Source organism: Myxocyprinus asiaticus, chromosome 18 (genome assembly GCF_019703515.2).
Source record: "Myxocyprinus asiaticus isolate MX2 ecotype Aquarium Trade chromosome 18, UBuf_Myxa_2, whole genome shotgun sequence".
Lineage (NCBI taxonomy): Eukaryota > Metazoa > Chordata > Actinopteri > Cypriniformes > Catostomidae > Myxocyprinus > Myxocyprinus asiaticus.
Genome location: NC_059361.1, coordinates 22,940,622 through 22,961,660, shown reverse-complemented (window position 1 = coordinate 22,961,660; position 21,039 = coordinate 22,940,622). Strand labels below are relative to the sequence as shown.

The following is a 21,039-nucleotide window of genomic DNA, read 5'->3' as shown; positions in this document are numbered from 1 at the left end:
CATTTTCTCAACTTATGGTCGCATGATGGACTTCACATTCATGTCTTTGCAACGCACCATCCCAACTGTAATCAATGGATCTGCAGTGTTCTCTGATGCAGCATAAACTCCAGTGTGTTGGTGCATATAGTCTGAGTCATGGCCTTGCAGTTAGGACTTATACTGTGTTCTGATGCATTCAACCCTGCATTTCCTTTTATTTGTCATATTTTTATTTCAAATAAAATTTCTAAAATTCCCCCAAAATGAGTTGTTTTAGTTTTTGAGTCTGATAATGAATGTCACGAGTGCGAGCATGCTGATCTCCAGCTGTTGAAGAGAAGCAGGTGGGAAGATAAGAAATCATCGTGGTTCTCAGTCTTATATCCTTCCTGAATGTTCCAGGCAGTCCATCACTTTCATCTGCATCAGATCTCCTCTTTTGAGTTTTCACATTTTTACATGCATTTTTCTCTTTTTGTCTCTCTGTCTGTCTCTTGCATCCTCTTTCTTTCTCTTCTCTCTTTCTCTCGCTCTTCCTCTATTTCTCCACAGATCGTGGTGTGGACACCTCAGGAGAAAGACACAAAGAAAGACAGCGAGATTGAGAAGGAAGAGTGGAGTACAATGTGCTAGGGGAGTGAAAGGAGACAAACTTCTGTGTTTTTCTGATATTCTCTGGGTGTCAGAGAGACCAAGTAGGACTCAAAGATGGGACGGAAGAAGATACAGATCACACGAATCATGGATGAGAGGAACCGGCAGGTCAGTAGCTCAAGTTTACACAAAAATGAAAATTCTGTCATTTCTCACCCTCGTGTTGTTCTAAACCTATGTGACTTTCTTTGTTCTGTTGAACACAAAAGGAGATGTTAGGCAGAATGTCAGTCACCATACCTTTCATTGAATGGAAGAAAAAATGCAATGAAAGTGAATAGTGACCAAGGCTGTCATTCTGCCTAATATCTCTTTTCGTGTTCCACAGAAGAAAGGATGTTTGAGTTTGAACAACATGAGGGTGAGTAAATGATTACAGAATTTTCATTTGTTTGTGAACTATCTCTTTAAAAGGCTGTCTTAAAACTTATTGAGCTAGCCTTCCTAGATAGCAGTTTTCAGCAATATGGGCACGTCTGCAACATTTGAAACCTAGCGTTCCTATGATGCCCAAAAAAGCTGTCTAAGTAGGTGGCTTGACTAGGTTTTGACACGCAGCCATACATTTACAGGGTCATTTGCATGCTCCTTAGAGCAAATGCCCAACTACTGTTATGAATTTTCAGATTTGATTTCCAGAACTATTTTGTGTTTCTGATTGCAATAAAGTATGTCAGTAATGTTCGAGAAGATGTAAAGAATATTACATGTTCCATACAAGTTAATCTCTATTAACAGCATTTGTAGCATAATGTTGATTACCACAAAAATTGCTTTAGCCTTGTCCCTCCTTTTCTTAAAAGAAAAAAGAAAAAGAAAATATGGGTTGCATTGAGGCACTTACAGTGGAAGTGAGTTGGGCCAATCTATACAAACGTTAAAATACTGTTTCAAATGTAACCACAAGATGTAAACAATATGCACATTATCATGATTTTAGTGTGATAAAATCACTTTCAAACTTCTTTTTTGAGTCATAAATGCTAGATGCTATAGAACTTGAATCCCTTAATGATTTTGAAGACCATGGCAAACACAACGGGCTTGAAAGACCATTTAATTATTGCTTAGTTTGGGCTATCTGTTTATTGGCTAAACATGTTGTCCCGGCATTCCTGGATAGACACACACTAAGAGCCATAAAAAGGGACCAGGACACATTTCCAGCCATATTTACAGACACGGCTTCCACACATCACCCTGCAATTTTGGTCCGGAGAAGCTGATGAGGCAGCCAGAGCTGGTGCAAGCCAGTCAATGGCAGCAACACAGAGAAAGGGGTGTCTGGGTTGAACTGGGGTGACTATGGCCTCTCCCTTTTCCCTCTCCCTCTCTCTTCACACTTGTGGGCTTGTACTGGGGCCTGGTGGGGGCTTTTGCTCCCTGCGGTTGCAACTGTTTGGTAGTAATTAGAAGCAGCCACTGCACCACGGCACCCTCTCATTACAGGGAGGGACAGCGGGACACACTGTGCCCTTCTCCTCTCTCTCTTTCTCTCTCTATCGCTCTCTCTCTCTCTCTCTCTCTCACTCTCTCTCTCTCTCACTCTCTCTCTCTCTCTCTCTCTCTCTCTCTCTCTCTCTCTCTCTTTCTCACCCTATCTCTGTCTCTTTCTCTTTATTTCCCCGTCCTTTCCCCAGAAAAGTGCCAGTGCTCTGACCAGCGACAGAGACAGGCTTGAATTCACCCTTGTCTAGTCATGCTAAATATAAATGGCACAACACAACCCATTCTGGTCACTTTATGTGTCACAGACATTTCTTTCTTTCACTGTACCTAACATATGAGGAACAAAATATGTGTATATTGATATCAATTTTAAAATTCATACACAACTTAAAGGAATAGTTCACCCAAAAATGTAAATTTCGTTATCATTTACTCACTCTCATGTTGTTTCAAACCTGTATGACTCATTTTCTTCCGTGGAACACAAAAGGAGATGTTAAGCAGAATGACAGTCGCAGTCACCATTCACTGTAATTTATTCTTTTTTCTATACAATGAAAGTGAATGGTGACTGAGGCTGTCATTTCCAAACATTCTCCTTTTGTGTTCATATACCAATACAATGGACAAAACAGAAGTGTTGCGCATACAGTTTTGCTTCAGTGTACACGGCATGCATAATCTCAGTGTGTAAAGGGTAGTCACTCCATTTCTAAGGTTTAAGGATTTGATAATGAAAAATTATGCATAAGTCCACGTCTCTATAGCTAGACTGGATGCATCCATTCACACCTGCTCAAAATATCTTTTGCACTGTCTCGTCAGTGAAATACATTTTTTGCCATGCTCACGGAAAGCTAATTGAGGTTTTGCTCACTCTTCTGAGGGTGATAACTTAACAGCCTGTGCCCTCCTCCCTTCTTGCCCCCAGCTTTCCTCCCACCTCCCTGACAGTTACTGTGGAGGTAGCAGTTCAGCCGAGTGAGAAACTCTAATTTACAGGACAGGCCAATTATCAGCATAGCACCAGGTCCTGGGTGGGATCCAAATAGGAAGATTGTAAAGAGAGGATGTCTACTAGAAACCTCAGCATCTGCACTCTGTGCCCTAGCCAACAACATCAGCAAAAAAATAAAAAAAATAAAGGAATATATAGAAAGAGAGGAGGAATAATAAAAAAAAAAACAAGAAAGTTATTGTAAAATCACTGGCTGTTGATAAAATGCATTATAGATGGTGACCTTAATGTTAATAAATGACTTAAATGAAAGAGGAAAAGGTTGTGGGGAGAATTTAATAAGAATGAATTCCACACACTGAAAGCTTCTTTCGGTTCTTTAAAATGCCGAAAGTGTGCTTGACTACATCGCACATCTGGATATGTGTCCAGTTATGATGCTCTTCTCCATCATTGGATTAGTTACTGATTCCATGAGAAATAGAAACTGTACATGAACATCTCTAAAAATTAGATAAAAAAAAATGTCTTTCTTAATTATATATATTTTTTTAATTCTGTACATAATTAACGACAGGCAAATAGTGCAGAATTTTGTCAAAGCACAATGTATAATGAGTTTACATCATGGTTCTCATTGGCATTGAAAAACCTGGAAATATCAGGGGATTTTAAAATTGTGAATAGTCATGCAATAAAAATGTTTGTAGTTTTTTCTCTGCTCTAAAATATTTAATGAGCTAGATATTGCTCTTGTGTAGAATAAAACTTGCTCGCAAACCATAGTGATGTCTGATTAGTGTGTGACTCATTCTTTTGAGTCAGTTATTTTTAATGAATTAGACAAAACGGTTCACAAATCAGTCTAAATTATTCATAATCAAATCATTTTGTATCAATATGATTGTAAAAAAATCTTTATCCAGTAATCACAAATGTCTGGAATGGTCATAGTAAAGTCCTGGAAATTCATTGGTCAGAAGAGGTTGGAACCCTGTTACACAGAAAAGTAGCAGGTTAGCACTGAATAGAATGATTGCGTGTGGTTAGTGAATAAGATGCAGGTTTTTGTGCTGAAAAACATTATGAAAGTGGCCCAGCTCTTTAGTTAATTTCCCCCTGTGAGTCTCAGCTCCAAATGTGTCTCAACACTGCTATTTTAGAGCCTTTTCTTTTCTCTGTTGTTATTGGCATAGCTTGAGAGACAGTACACCGCCTGGTAATTAATAGCGCTCTTGTCTGTCAGAATCCGAATTTTATGGTGCTCATCACAGAGAATAGTTATCAGTGGCACACTGGTTCTGGCATGAATGTAGCTTGGCTTTCTCAGCAAAGAGTTTTCAGTGACAAAAATGGAGAAAGATATAAGACGTAAACCCTTCTGACTTCTTTATTTGAACGTTTGCATGCATTCGTACAAAGTTCTTCCCCCCCACATGCGTGAACCCGGTCTTTTGCTCACTGTAGGGTGCTCTCCTCACCCAGGGGAGATGGCCATTAGCATACTGGGCCCGCTGAAAGAAGACAATTAAAATCCTTATCTGCACGGCTGTGCCGGGAGCTATCTTTATTCATTGCATTAGAATGAGAGAATGCCTTAAGTGCCCTAATTAAATACAGTGGCAATACCTCACACTGCACAGGCTTCAGCGGGGGTGTCTCGTATCATAATGAGAAGGGCTCTGGAAAGCCTGTTGACCTATCAGGATTTATTTAGGAGAGCATAGCAGGGGTTGGAAGGTCTACAATTGCGGTATCTATCAAAACAATGGCTTCAGAGGCAAGCTGCAGGATGTTCATTGTGCCATTTCTCAAAAAATTTTAGCCCCGAGAGCTTTGGAAGATCTCGGTAAACGTTTTCTGCTCTTCCATCGATTCGCCAAATAATTTGCCAAAAAAAGACCGAAGGCACAATAGATATTGATTCAAGCATTGATTTAGACCCATCAATGGAAGAAATGTGTTGAGAATACATGTATTATTTTATAAGAATGAAGTAAGAGCATCTCAAGCTCTTATTCGGCTGTTCATGCTCACTCTATGAAATATGGAGGAACTGGAGGTCCTGTCATGCAGGCAGCCCTGTCCTTCTGGAGCTCTGCACCAGAAGCCCCTTAAGTGCGGCCTGTTGGAGATGGAGGAGAGGAGGAGGATGGAATGACAGCAAAAGGAGAAGAAGAGGAGAGGATTCGGTGAGCCTCACTGAACAGCTCAGACATGCTAATTGCAAAGCTGTGTAAGGGGGATGACTGCCATAATAGTGCAGGAGGACAGAATGATCCCTACAGCCCCCCCCCCCCCCCCGATTGTTCCCCACCTGTCCATCGTCCACTCAGTACACGCTCTGATTTGCTCACAGCTCTCCAAGCCTGTAATTATTTGTCCTGATGATGTCATACACCTGTCTTATGATAGTGGTAGTAACATGCTTTTGAATTACTCCCCCTAGTAAAAAAACGTTTAATTACGGTGGTAGACTAAAAGGACCCTAATGAGAGGTGCCTATCTATGTGAAAACAGCGTCACTCCATTGTGGCTCTGATTGTTTGTGACAGCTCTTTGATTCATGGATGATGGAAAGTATTATCCTGAACACTAAAGTAATGACCCAAGGGAACAGTTCTGCAGAAGCATGCAGACGAAAACTCTCCTTGTGAAGCGGAGAGTGAGAATTTGTTGGACATGATTTCATCAGGTACATTTTGGCTCTGTTTCTGTACAGTCGACATGCTCTCTAACAGCTGCGATTGTGTGCCAATGTGTCTTTTATGTCTGTGTGTGTCAGGACGTCTGTGTCTAACGACGTCCGCTGTACGCCATTAAGCAGGCTCACTAGGGGTAATTATCCAAGTCGTTAAAAGTTTGATGATTTCACTGCTGGGTGGAGCGTCGCCCGCCCTTGATTTGGCTTACTTTTGCTTCCACATGTCACATGTTCATGAGCACAGAGTCTCTTGCTCCTTCTTTTTTTATTTCTCGACTCTTTTTTTTATTTTCTTTTTTTTATTTAGCCGCAAAACACTGACACGTATCTCTTCATTTTATCAGACCCCTCTTCTATCGCTCCTAAAAGGTTTTGAGCCAACATTATTATACTTTAATGATTGAAATCATGGTTTAGAAACAGGTATTGGAAAAAAGGTCTCAGTAAAAAAGATGGAGTTCACGTAGCATGGCCTTTCCAATATTGGCCTTCCTTAAATTATACACTATAATGGCAGCTAAAGTGGATTATTAGAGGAAAGGGAGTTTTGTTTTTGGTTTAACTGCATTAGCGTATAGCTGTAGGTTTGTAAGGGGAAATAGTGTGGGTGGTTTTCTGTCTGTAATTCATGTTTGATGACAACAACAATGAAATGCTCTGAATAATGAAAACTCCACCCACCTCCCTGCAGTTATTCATCATGGTGGTGGAACATCAACAACACAGAACGAAAAGTCTTAGTAATGCGCATCATCTTTATATCCAAAAGAATGTGGTCGTTGATGTTTTTTCCTGTCAAGCTTGTTGGCCTCATTATTCACTCAAGAAACCAAATATGGAGTCACAGATCAAGAGTACTTACTCTGAAAGTATGAACAGATTTTTTTTTCTTAATTGCTTTGATAGCTGACTTTGAATAAAATATAAGAGGCCAATTACCACAGGTAAAGTTCATGTTGTGAATGAAAGCAAGAGATAAATGCAAAGAGATCAGTCTAATTACAAGGTCACAATGGCTCAGCCCCAGCTGGTTGGCCCAGCCCTCGGAGTACTTGAAAGCTCGAGACCCAGCAGTGAACTGTGGACCCGGGGCTTCCTGTGTGTCCTGTGAAAGCTGATCCAGCCGGACAGAAGGGAGGGACCACTGTCTGTCTCCCAGGCCTGAGTGCTCTGTGCTGGGAAGCAAGAGCCAGGAGGCTTGGGTCACTCTACCAGCTGGTGCAATGACAGAGACACTCTCTGGACCACATGAACCTCCTGCCACTTGCTCTCAAGATCATTGAAGCTGACATACTGCTACCATGACGTGTCACCAACACGCTTTCTATTAGATAGCAGAGGCATCACCAACAATGCTCGAGAATATTATAGGCCCACATGCTCTTACTAAGGACAGCATATGATGAAGCCCTTGACTGACAAACCAGACCTTGTAATTTTTCAAAGGTGAAAGATACACACAAGCAAATATACGGATGTTCACATACACTCAAAATACCTTATGGTTTAGTTCGTCTTACCACATTCCACAACAAGGAATTCCTCAAAATTCTGGTCACGTAAACGCATTACTCAACACTTTTTTCCCAAACATTTAGCCTATTTCCTCTTTTGTGGGAGCAAGGATTTATTTTTACTTAGTTTTAAGTAACACACAACCGCATTTGCTTTGATGCTTTGGTATCCTGAAATTTTAAGAAGCCACTATGACCATTGGTATGCAAGTTGGCCCAGTGCAGTGCCCTATCAGCAGAAAGAGGTCAAACTCGCATTTGCAAGGTGTTTAGTTAGTTGCTACATTAACCAGTAATTCATATTTTTTTGTTAAGCCAGCATTGTGACCAGGTAGTCCCGCCTCTTCTGCTATGTATTGGATTAAGTGTCCATCAAGTGGTGGCTCAGTGGTTAAGGCTCTGGGTTACTGATCAGAAGGTCGGAGGTTCAAGCCCCAGCACTGCCAAGATGCCACTGTTGGGCCCTTGAGCAAGGCCCTTGACCCTATCTGCTCCAGGGGTGCCGCATCGTGGCTGACCCTGCACTCTGACCCCAGCGTAGCTGGGATATGTGAAAAAAAGAATTTCACTGTATATGTGCAAATGTATAATGTGTGATAAATAAAGAAATAAAATTATTATAATTATTAATTATTATTATTCATGCAACTCTCTGTTTTTTCAGTTGAAGAAGTACATAATTCTGGGTACTCATAGTACCGGTAGTACTCATAGTACTTTTTCTCAATTCATCTTTCATTGTGAACACATTACTAACACTACTTGCATAGAATAGTGCAGAAGTATGCGATTTGGGATGCAGCTTGAGAAAAGTAAGAGATAATGCAAGGAAGAGATGATGGCTGAGCAGTATTAGTGCACCAGTTATTCACCTGATATGCTGAAGAAGTTGTGAAAAGGTCAGTGTTCTTATTCCTGCTGTACAATTAGATGAGAAATGCTAATATAATTATAGGATGGCTGGGATAGAATGACCTTATCAGAAGCTGCCACACGTTGGAGGGACCAAAGAGATGTTTAGAGCAAAAACATGACTCCATAATATCATCTCTTCAAGCATGGACTTAGTTATTTTCGATGCTTTATTGAAGTACTTCCAGGATCTAATTGTGTTGTTCGATTTAGGGATGGATATTATTGCTTTTACCAGGCATAGGAAGGCATAGCATTCAGAATTCATATGTTCATGGCTCATATGACTGTAACTGGATCCGTAAATTACAGTAATATTGAACTGGTACAAAGTCTGAAAGCAGTCACACTCCACCTCAAAATTAAATTGTTCCCCAGTCCTTGATCCACAACTGCTGTGTTTCTCTGTGAGCTAGAGGAAACAAAACCCAGCGACCTCCCACGTGACCTCAGATCAGGCTTTCCACTGTCTCAGCAGTGACCCGGGAGACTGGGATTGTTGTTTGGGGATTCAGCCCAATAGTCCTCGACACAACTAGAGCGCTTATTTGTGGACTTTTGATACTGTGGCTGGTAAAATGCGTTTGTTATCAGTGCAGTCACAGACGTGCATTGTGCTGCCCATGGCTGAGAAGAGTGGAATTGCTCTTTATATGGTAAGTTATGAAGCTGAACATGAGTTAAAGGAATAGTTCACCAAAAAATTGTTGTTCCAGACTTGTAAGAGATCTTTTTTCCATACTATAAAAGTGAATGGTTACTGGGGCTATAATTCTGCTGAGCATCTCCTTTTATGTTCCATTGAAGAGGGAATATCATATGCAATTGGAACAATAGGAGGATTGTCATCATTTTTATTTTTGGGTGATTTAGACCTCTACAACTCTAGTTTGCATGTGAATGGTTTTATGTACGTTTTATGTGTGTGTGTGTTAAAACATGCACACGTACTGCACTGTTCATCAATGCAGCTGGAATAAATCGCTGCTCTGGGTCAGCAAACAACTGCTCTGAGTGCCCTGAACAGCAGTGAGTTGGAACAGTTCCACAGCATACACCGTACAGCAGGGCTGGTCCTGCACTAAAGGTGACATTTTCTTGTGCTGTCTCGGAGGTCAACTCTTTACCAAACAATGCCAAGTTTTAGACTACGGCTACCTTCTATTTTTCCTCTATTGAATGTATAGTTCACCCTAAAATGAAAATTCTGTCATCATTTACTCATCCTGATGTTGTTTCAAACTGATATAACATTCTTGTGTGGAATACAACAGGAGAGGTTAGGCAAAATATTAACCTCATGCAAGATTCCCTTTTTTTGTTTGTGAAAAAGATGCAATGAAAGTGAATGGTGATTGAAGCTCACATTCTGCCTAACCCCTCCTTTTTTGTCCCTTTATGTTGCACAACTAAATCTGCCATTTATGGTGGGAAGGAATATGTAATGATGGCATACTTCGAAAAGGTTTGTAAAAGGTGATTTTGAGGTGTGCTTCGCCTTGTGTTTGTACTGCAAGAGAGGCAACAGGAGTCTAATGACAGCTGGGAGGGAGCTGCTCTCTATGGCTCTGGGAAATTATACTGCTGCCTTAGCTCAACTTACAACTCTCCTTGGACTGCTCAGGTATATAGTCATGTTCCACTGCCACACTTGATTTGCATCCTGTTTATTCATAATGAAAGCTCCAATGTGTCAATGCCCTATGTCATTGGAGGTTGTATGCATTAAGATGAACATCAACGCAACATATGTCTTATACAGATCTGATTAGACTCATGAGAGTTCAACAGATATTTATTGTTGATGGATGTGTAAAGGGGACATATGATGGTAAACAGGATTTTCTTTGGTCTTTTGATATAAAATGATTCAATCTACAATCTACTATGCAGACATAATCGCCCTGGGCTGTGTTTCCCAAAAGCATCACAAGCTTAAGTTGATCATAGAGACCATTAAGGCCAATGGTTTCTACGATCTGTTTAGGCTTACGATGCTTTTGGAAAACATTGCCCAGAACATTTATGGAAGCTCAGCTGCAAAAATGGTTAATTGAGAAATCATCAAATTGCTGTAACAACCATGAGCACATTAACATATGATCACTCACGATTACATATCAACACCTATTCAGTATTCAGCAACTTGGCCTGCCCTGTTTAACAACATTAATAGTGTTGACAGTGGTCATTTACATATTATGTAGACATGAAACGCCATTGACAAACCATTTTACTTCCGTAATATGGTGTATTTAAGAATTCAACAGAATATTTAAGGAGAAAAAAAATATAGGGCAGGGCTTGATTGTATCCATCAGGGACTGATTGTGAAAAATAAACTGGATAACAAAAAATAGGTGTTACATACCAGACTAAACCATGCGGTTGGAGGGAGGGGTTAAAGAGTAAGATGGATTTGTTATTAGCTGAAATGGAAAGTTTTAGAGGGGGAACAAGTTATTTTATATGGTGCCTTGTCCCTGCCACAAGGAAAACAATAATAATAATAAAAAATACAGTATAAAAAGTAATTCTGATTTTAGATCTCTTAATTGTGACATTTTCCCCCTGCAATTGTGACTTCAGTTCTCATAATTTGCTGGTTCATGTCTTGGAATTTTGAGAAGTCACAATAAAGTTACTATTGCGAGTTTCTATAAAGCCACAGTTGTGAGATACATTCACTGAGCACTTTATTAGAAACACCTGTACACCTACTTATTCATGCGATTATCTAATCAGCCAATCATGTGGCAGCACTGCAGTGCATAAAATCATGCAGATATGGGTCAGGAGCTTCAGTTAATGTTGACATCAACCATCAGAATGGGGTAAAAATGTGATCTCAGTGATTTCGACTGTGGCTTGATTGTTAGTGCCAGACGGGCTGGTTTGAGTATTTCTGTGATTGCTGATCTCCTGGGATTTTCACACATAACAGACTCTAGAGTTACTCAGAATGGTACCAAAAACAAAAAACATCCAGTGAGCGGCAGTTCTGCAGACAAAAATGCCTTGTTGATGAGAGAGCTCAACAGTAGAATGGCCAGACTGGTTCGAGCTGACAGAAAGGCTGCGGTAACTCAGATAGCCACTCTGTACAATTGTAGTGTGCAGAATAGCATCTCAGAATGCACAACTTGTTGAACCTTGAGGCGGATGGGCTACAACAGCAGAAGACCACGTCGGGCACTTTATTATGACCAAAGTCAGTGAGTGTATAAACACACTTTATAGAAACTCGCAAATGCAACTTTATTTCTTGTAATTGCGAGTTTATATAAAGTCACAGTTGTGAGATAAAAAGTTAGAATAACCTTTTTTATTTTCCTTATCCCTGGTGGGATCTGGCTTCCATGATTACATTTTGTTAAAAGACAATTTATGTATTTTTTATTTGAAACATTATGCACTAATTAACCATGCACAAGAAGACCAGGAATGTGCATTATGAAACTAAATAGGATGAATTTTGTTTTCATGTTGACTTTTATGGTAACGTCACAAAAACAGCCTGTTCAGAGAGATAGTAGAAATTATGCAAGTAAACTATGACTGTTTTAGAGTTTTGGTGCAAGAAACTTAGAGCAACAGTATAAGTGAACAACAGGGGAAAAAAAGAAATGCTTCAAAAGATATGGTCCCTATAGGTTGCAATTTGATTGTGTTTTTATGTGCACAAATTGAATGACCAGAACATGAATTGTATTCAGCTGAAAACACAATTAAAGCACTGTAATCACCTGTAATTTGAAACATGTGAAGCTCCCTCTACACAGCTGGACAGAAGACATTATGGATTCAGAGATACTGTGATGCTCATTGGATTATATAGCATTATAACATTTGAAATGAGGGTTCCTGCAAGCTGTGACCAATTAAAGTTGAACAAAGCCAGCTCATCTGCTCAGCTCTGCTTAGTAGGTCAGTGAAATTGGCGGAAGTAATCGTACAGCTCCCTCTCTCTCTCTTTCTCTCCCTCTCTCGCATACACAGTCTTTCAGACTTCTTTCAGCCTCAGGCCAAGCTTTCCATGGCATCTCTGTAAGTTTTGCCATGTTCACCACTCATCCTGCTCATCTTGAGTGTTCATATGCTCATCCATGTTGTTGTTCTGACACTCCCATATTATGAAAGTAAATCTGCTGCTTTCTTTGCTGTTCAACACTTGTTAAACATGAGAGCTGAACAAATGCATAATTCATTCTCTGGCTCTTGATGGCTCCTGAATGAGTTTCTTGCAGATAATAGAGCACATGCTTGGCTTAGCTCGCTGTATAGCCGCATCAAAAGCAAAGCAAAGACTCTGAGACGTACCATATAGCCGAGTTTGGTTCATAATGGCCGGCCATGTCTTGAAATGTCAGGCTGTTTTGGGTGTAACCTGCAGAAGTGTACAGCTCGGCTCGTGTTACAGCGTTGGCCTTGCAGGAAGAGACTGTCAGAGGATGCAGGCAGGAGTGATGGAGCCTGCTGTCTCCCTAATTGGCTGATTGCACAGGCTGTGGAGCCACTGTTGCGTTTCTCCTTCTGACCTTCTGTCTGACCTGCCATGACATCAGTGTGGCAGCTCTGCCGTCTGCCTGACTCATTATCTCACTGTAACATGGCCCAGGATTGATAAAAACCACTAAAACAATTAGACTTTATCAGATCTTGGAGGACAGTCACAAATTTGTGATGTTCTAACTCTGCATTAGAAATGTAGTGATTTATGGGTACAAGATTCAAGGTGTAGTTTAAATAAGATTTCCTTTTCTTACAAAGAACTGTTGTTGAGCAAAAAACATCGAGCAGTAGGAATTTTCTGTTGGTCGTCTGTTGGCCTTCTTAGAAAAGAATATGAAGGTGATAATACTAGACTGTCTGTGTTACATTTTACCAAACATGTTGTCTACTTGTTTCCCCTCTTTTCTCACAGGTTACCTTCACAAAGCGGAAGTTTGGCTTGATGAAGAAAGCATACGAGCTAAGCGTATTGTGCGACTGTGAGATTGCCCTGATCATATTCAACAGCTCGAACAAACTTTTTCAGTACGCAAGCACTGACATGGACAAAGTCCTGCTTAAATACACAGAGTACAATGAGCCCCACGAGAGCAGAACCAACTCTGACATCATAGAGGTGAGTGGGACCTGCCTCATTGATGAATCAGAACAATGATTGTATGCTTTGTGTCAATTGTAATGTATGGCTATGTTCGGAACAGAATACTACCTTGCATAATGTATATTGTGCTGTATACACAGTACATTGCCTACTGTTTTTATTGATACTGTTTACAGGCATTATGCAACAATAAAGTGGTATGCTGTAGTGGTGTCCAGTTATCATCTTGGAAATTGAAATGGTTATTTTGCATTTTTCATTCAATCTTGTGTAAAAATGTCTTAAATTTTGGCTTTCCGATCAAGTGATGATTCAAGGTAGAACAGTTAAAAATCTTAACTGTAATAATGCCATGCATACAAAATATCTGCACACTGTGCATAGTATACATACTATATACTGCAGAAATAGTAAGAGTTGTATGCTATTCTGAACATAGCCTATATTTTGAGTTGATAGTTATAGTTAAATAAATAGTTATATTTATGTTTAAAACTTTAAACACCTGGTAGCGAACACACAATAGGTCAGAACTCCCACCAAATATTTAGCCATTTTTTTCTAGTAAATGATAATACTAATATACTAATCAGTTTATTAGTATGTTTTTAGCTGGAATTCAGAAATGATCTACACACAAATATTCAGCATGTGTGTTCCATGATTCCATAGAGGATACATGATGTCTGGACATCATATAACAGTTTCCTGCTCATGTGAGCATAGATAGGGCTCAGGATGTATGTAGTCCCTGATAAGTTCAGTTGCACTTAAATATTTCAACTGAAAAAGGGACACATATCTTGCAATGGGCACATGGCACAGAAGATCAATTTTCTTTGTTCACCATTCATGTGTGGCTCAATTAATGAGTGTGTCAAATTTTCCATTTATACACTTTGCAAAAAATTGTTTACTCATCATAAAGCCTCCCCAGCTGGCCATATGAGTGCTGTGTAAACCACAACCATACTGCTATATTGCTCAGTACACAGGAAGCAGAATTTGCCAGGCACACACTGTCCTCATTTGTCAAAGCAACATTCCAGTGTTTTAGGCCAAGACCATCAATGAATGGATTTAAAACTTTCCCTCTGATGTTGTTTAGATTTATTTATTCATTCATTATGCCCTTTCCTGCAGCTAGTGTGCACACTGACTGACAAGCTGACAAAACTGAAAGCAACATGTTAATATGGCAAATTTGGCAATAGTAAAAATTTTGCTAATAAGCATGGAGATTTTTTTGAAAGGTTATATAAAAACTTAAAATACAAATTGGCATATTATACATAAATAATTGTTTCTTTTTTTTTCTTTTCTCAGCTGTCTGTCAGTTTATGTTGTAATGCCTGATTTGACAAATCAGAAGCTCTTGAGTGAGATTTACATTTATGCATTTGGCAGACACTGTTATCCAAATCGACTTAAGCCCCAAGTATACTTAGATTTTGATGCGAACTCTTAGCGTCTGCATAGAGTCGAATGTGAGCCTATCAAATTATGCTCCATATTACTGTGCGCGCATACACAGGCGGTTGGCGCATGCGTGCTATGGCTGCTGTGAGACACAGACTATATCTCTTCAGGAGTTTTGACCCATAAAGATGTCCTTATATTCCTTCAGACTCGAGTTATACAAATGCAGGTATCTCCTGATCTCCTCACACATGCACTCTTGACATGCACATCTACTGTTGTTTTTACCTTTGTCTCCTGATATTTAGCGGCAATTACATGTTCTAGCACTTCTTTGTGACAGCAACCTTGTGGACCACTAATTATTGCAAATAATTCCATGTGCATGCGCATTCTGTGCATTCAAAGACGTGCGGTTAGAAAAATTGGGCAGCACGTGTTCAATGCTCGAGCACTCTGCTGATCATGAGATTTGAGTCACGCATCCGCGTCTGACTGCAGTATACTTTGGGCTTTACAGTGCATTCAAGGTATACATTTTATCAGATTTTTTATTTGCTGGAATCAAACACATGATCTTGGCATTGCTAGCGCCATTCTCTACCAGTTGAGCTACAGAGATGCACAAAATTTTTTGTGCCACTGCCTAAAAGTCTTTTACTAAAATGGTTAAAATTGCATAAAAGGAGTCAGTTGGGCAGAGTTATCTTTTATTCATACTGATGAGACTGCAGTTGAATTACTTGCATGGTAGAGCTGCAGAAGGATGCACGGCCATCCATGAGGCCTGAGCTCTCCATCAGTGGTCCATCTGCTTCTTCCCTGCATCGAGAGGGCCCTCATCTGCATTAAAAATGAATGGACACACTCTCCCCTTATGTAACAGCCAACCCATGTCAGTTTTGTCCTGTTTCAACAACTTTTAAAGAGGATGCTTTGCCCCCTCTCAAAGGCTTTGTGTCTTTCCCTCTGTGATTTAAAGAACTGGGAAATCACAATGTTCTATGTTGCAAAACATTCTCATGCTGTACTAAAGAGCCTCTCTACTGCTGTTGATATCCATTTTATGTCTTTTCTTAAAGAGACAGTTCACCCAAACATGAAAATTCTGTCATAATTTACTCACCCTCCTGTTATTCCAAACCAGTACGACTTCCTTGGAACACAAAAGGCTGAATGACAGCCTCAGTCACCATAAACTTTTATTGCAAGGGAAATGAAAGAGGAAGAAAGAAAGTCATAAGGATTTGGATCAACATGAGAGTGAGTAAATGACAGAATTTAGATTTTTGGGTGAACTATCCCTTTAAGTAAAGCATTGCACCTTGAACTGTCTTGAAGGACACCCACAAACACATGCAAAGAGATGTATGTCCACACAGTCGCCATGTTGCCAGGCATCAGCAGATTTCTTGCGATGCTTACTGAAGTGGAAGGCAAGCTGGTGGCAATCTGCCGCTTTTCCCTCGTCAGCCCTCCGACCACTCTGGAGGAGCCTGACCCAGTGTATGAAGGGCCCCAACAAAGAAGCCTTGTCCTTGCTCAGTGGGCCAGCATCTACTCATTGCTGCAGAAATCGCCCACAGTCAGCTCCTTTTTATTGGCCATGATCAAGAAGTAAAGAAGCAGAGTAGAAATCAGCTATTCAAGCCTCTCACTCTCTTTTCCTGCCTGGCCATATCCAAACCAGTATCAGAGATATCAGCCCTGGATTTCCAACAGCAGGGCTGGAGACTTTGATTCTGGCTAGAGGCAGTATGGCAGTATTCCATCTTGATTCCACTGAGATACATTGTAAGTGTAGGAGTTATACAATAAACCAGTATGGCCAAAGGATATCAGTATTCAGCAATATTGATTTTATTCTTAAAAACACAGACCAGTGTTATCATATTGTACAGTGTGCCACTCTGAAAGAGGATACCATATAGAGATATTATTAATGAAGCTGTATTTACAATGAGGAAGTAACCCAAAGTCCCTTTAAGGCAATTCAGTCCATTTTCCGGCCATCTACGCAATGTTCCCGTGCCCAAATCTCCAAAACCTCAGATTACCAATAAAATCTTACAAAAAAAGAATAATATACACTGGCAGCCAAAACTTTGGAATAATGTACAGATTTTACTCTTATGGAAAGAAATTGGTACTTTTATTCACCAAAGTGGCATTCAACTGATCACAATGTATAGTCATGACATTAATAACATGAAAAATTACTATAACAGTTTGAAAAAAATTTTCAGAACTTCTTAAACTACTTCAAAGGGTTCTCATCAAAAAATCCTCCATGTGCAGCAATGACAGCTTTGCAGGTCCTTGGAATTCTAGCTGTCAGTTTGTCCAGATACTCAGGTGACATTTCACTCCACGCTTCCTGTAGCACTTGCCATAGATGTGACTGTCTTGTCGGGCACTTCTCATGCACCTTACAGTCTAGCTGATCCCACAAAAGCTCAATGTGGTTAAGATCCATAACACTCTTTTACAATTATCTGTTGTCCAATGTCTGTGTTTCTTTGCCAATTCTAACCTTTTCTTTTTGATTTCTGTTTCAAAAGTGGCTTTTTCTTTGCAATTCTTCCCATAAGGCATGCACCCCTGAGTCTTCTCTTTACTGGTGTTGAGCGGGTAGAATTCAATGAAGCTGTCAGCTGAGGAAATGTGAGGTGTCTATTTCTCAAACTAGAGACTTTAGTTGTACATCTGGCCTTTCACATCTCTTTCTGTCCTTGTTAGAGCCAGTTGTCCTTTGTTTTTGAAGACTGTAGTGTACACCTTTGTGTGAAATCTTCAGTTTTTTGGCAATTTCAAGCATTTTATAGCCTTCATTCCTCAAAAAAATTATTGACTGATGAGTTTATAGAGAAAGCTGTTTCTTTTTTGCCATTTTTGACATAATATTGACCTTAAGACATACCAGTCTATTGCATACAGTGGCAACTAAAAAACAAACACAAAGACAATGTTAAGCTTCATTTAACAAAGCAAATAGCTTTCAGCAGTGTTTGATATAATAGCAAATGATTTTCTAGTACCAAATTAGCAATTTAGCATGATTACTCAAGGATAAGGTGTTGGAGTGATGGCTGCTGGAAGTGGGGCCTGTCTAGATTTGATCAAAAATGACTTTTTTCAAATAGTGATGCTGCTGTTTTTTGCATCAGTAATGTCCTGACTATACATTGTGATCAGCTGAATGCCACTTTGGTGAATTAAAGTACCAGTTTCCTTCCGAAACAGCAAAATCTGTACATTATTCCAAACATTTGGCTGCCAGTGTATGTTGATTTTTTTTTTTTTTTTTTTTTAGCTGACACCAGGCAAAAATGTTTTCAGGTTGATCCAGCCAATGTGCACACATGATCTAGAGCAGTAATTAGAAGTTGCATTGCCTTTACATGTAAGGCAGTTGACTCTTTTTACTGAAAGCCGCAATCATGAGCGTTACAATTTCTCCCATTCATTATTCTACAAGTGGTCTGTCTCTTTCTTCTTACTCTGTCTCTGAAATAACCTCAGCAGACTATCTGTCTGGCTGTTTAGAAACTGCTTTCCTGTAGATCTAATGTTTTTTGAATCCTTGCTTTTTTTGCCTTTGCTCTGCACTTAATGTAGCTTGTCTTAAAAGAGTGTGAACAATTATTTAATGAATCAGTACTCCACTCTATCAACCGCTTTCCCTTGTTCTCATTCTTTACAGCTCTCCTTGACTTTTCTTCTAGTGAAATGTGCTTCGCATGGAGACACTTACACGTGCACTTATCTAAATAAATTGCACTAAAGCGATACATGCCATACAAAGAATCACACATTTTCTAATTTGTGCTTTCACCACCCTCTAGTAGAGCAAACACATCCTTTGCTGATTTTTCATTGGGCAGCATAAATTCCCATTCCAAGTGAAAAGCCAAATCAAAAGTCGTTTCAGGGGAACAGATGTATTGTTTTCCACAGATGAATATGTGACTGGGTCACAGTCTGATGACCAAGCTCAGGGCTATGGACTTTTTCTTAATTCTGGCCTACAGACAGTACCGGTACACTAGACTGAGACCACCTCACCTGCGCGAAGAGTTGCATGTGTGCTTTTAATGTGTGCACGCGTCTGGCGCTCAGTGGTTCAACTGCTGTAACACTCCAGGCGACAGGTGAAGCGTTGCATGAAATCTCCCTTTGTGGATCCTGTCCACTTCTCTATCTGATTAAAAGTTGCCGTGATTCCATCTGTGTCTCCCTTTTCAAAGGCTGTGGGATTGAAATAAGCCCTTTTATTTACTGAGCACCGCAGAATTGATGGAGTATCTCCTTAGAGGTTACTGCACAAACATTCAGTAGCTCGAAGGAGTCTTTTTGGACCATTGGTGTTCCACAGTATCGGGTCTCCACAGCACACTTTGTCCTTGTTCTCACCTTTTGCATTGCTCTAAGAAATGTGAAAGGAAGTAGAGATGAAAAGCCTATTCATGTATGATGGACCTCAGTTCAGGGTTTGTGTATAAAAGCACAGCCACACACATTTTACTTTTATTAGACTGTGTGGAAAAAAAAAAAAGGTCTCACCTTTTTTCAAAGCATAAGTTAGGATATGGATGGTTTTTAAGCCATATTAACTGTGTTCATGTTTATACTGTAGTGAAAAAAGTGGTTTAAAAGAATGTTCCAGGTTCAAAACAAACAGCTCGTATTTTTGTGCATAAATTATTTTTTCCACACATAAATGTTTAATTATAGCTTTAAATTTGTCTAAATTGTTTTTAAGAGATTGAACTATTGTTCTTGGTGGATGAACTGCGGGTTACAACTGTTGGCCGAACAGTCCCTTTCTGGTATCCTTACGTGCATCATGTGAAAGTTGCAATGCTTACCAGATTTACATAGTTATGAAAGATTTGAACTGTGAATAGGTCTCATGGTAACATAGGGCCTATAATTTTATAAACTGAAGGACAGGTCTAAAGTATTTTCTGAGGCAATCGGCAAAATGTCACAGATGCTAGACCGAAAGACCTTAACTTGTATTGAACTCGGAACATTCCTTTAATTTCTTTTAATTTGATTTGATACGGCATTTCTTCTTGTACGTTTTCAATTAATATAAAGGTAGATAAACAAAGGTGATTGAAAAATCTGTACAGATGTACTGCATGAAGAAAGTCCTTATAGTTCCTGTTGTGTTTTAAATTGAATTCTATTTGTGTTCCAAATGAAAAAGCTGCTGCAGGTAATTAAAATAATTAAATCATCCTTCCTCTTATTCCACTCCAACTGGAGGTAATGAAATCTTCCAAAGTAGCCCTACACTGGTATTCTGAATACAGGCCTCTCAGTGTGCATGTAGGATTCCTTGAAATCAGATATCAACTTCACAGCAGATATGTGGCATCCATTTGCCCCTTATTCCTCTTTGCCTCTCTTAGATGCTCTTAACAGCATCACTCAGCCATGCTCATATCGGTCCATTCTCATTAGCCCAAATTATCATGGTTTGAACACATTAGCAGATCCAACTAACAGCTATTCTATTGAAAGCCAGTAGAAGTGTTTAGGCTACAGACCTTCAGTCACATGGCGAATGCTTGCTTTAAATAGATTCACAGGTATTCACAGGTAAACTGGTGTGTGTGTGTGTGTGCGTTTTGTTGTCAGTGGCTGGCTGACCTTTTGCAATACACTGGTTGTTGTCTGTTGTCATTTACCTGGCTCAAATAGTAAGCAAATCAGGGAGTGATTCAGGCAAATGTTGTCTGCTTTCAGGCCTCCATAAGAGGCTTGCATTGTTGTGTGTGGTTTTTAAAAGCAAATGCTTTTTTCTTCCCTGAAATGTATTCAAAGGCAGAACAGTGCAGTAGATAGAGCTCTGGAACCAGGTGCACCAGAACTGGGGCAGGGGGTTTTAGACCCCCATTTACCTACTCAACCGTACATGGTCTATTTTAATTCAAATATGTAATTATTTTGACTTGCATTAAAAATGCAGTTCTGTTTACATGATAATTAATTGTAGTTTTAGCACCCAATATTTCAAACAGGTAAATAATTTTCCAAAATGTCTTGGTAAGCTGAGGCATTAACATTTCGGGAAATTCAATGCTTCCAAATTTGTGGAAACATTTTGGGAAAGCCCTTTTCTATTCCAGCATGACTGTGCCCCAGTGCACAAAGCAAGGTCCATAAAGGCATGGTTGGATGAGTTTGGTGTGGAAGAACTTGACTGGCCCGCACAGAGCCCTGACCTCAACCCTATCGAACACCTTTGGGATGAACTAGAATGGAGATTGCGAGCCAGGCCCTCTCATCCAACATCAGGCAAAATTCCAACAGACACACTCCA

At 39.8% G+C, this 21,039-nt stretch overlaps 1 protein-coding gene across 9 annotated transcripts in view; it reads left to right on the top strand.

Annotated features, from left to right (window-relative positions):
• Positions 1 to 21,039, top strand: part of LOC127455959 (myocyte-specific enhancer factor 2A-like) — a 152,965-nt gene that overhangs the window by 50,963 nt on the left and 80,963 nt on the right. For all 9 annotated transcript variants that reach the window (XM_051724179.1, XM_051724187.1, XM_051724185.1 and 6 more), the window contains 2 exons: positions 535 to 744; positions 13,098 to 13,301. In XM_051724179.1, coding sequence (XP_051580139.1) covers positions 691 to 744; positions 13,098 to 13,301 — 258 coding nt within the window. In that variant the 5' untranslated portion in view covers positions 535 to 690. The remainder of the gene's footprint in view (positions 1 to 534; positions 745 to 13,097; positions 13,302 to 21,039) is intronic.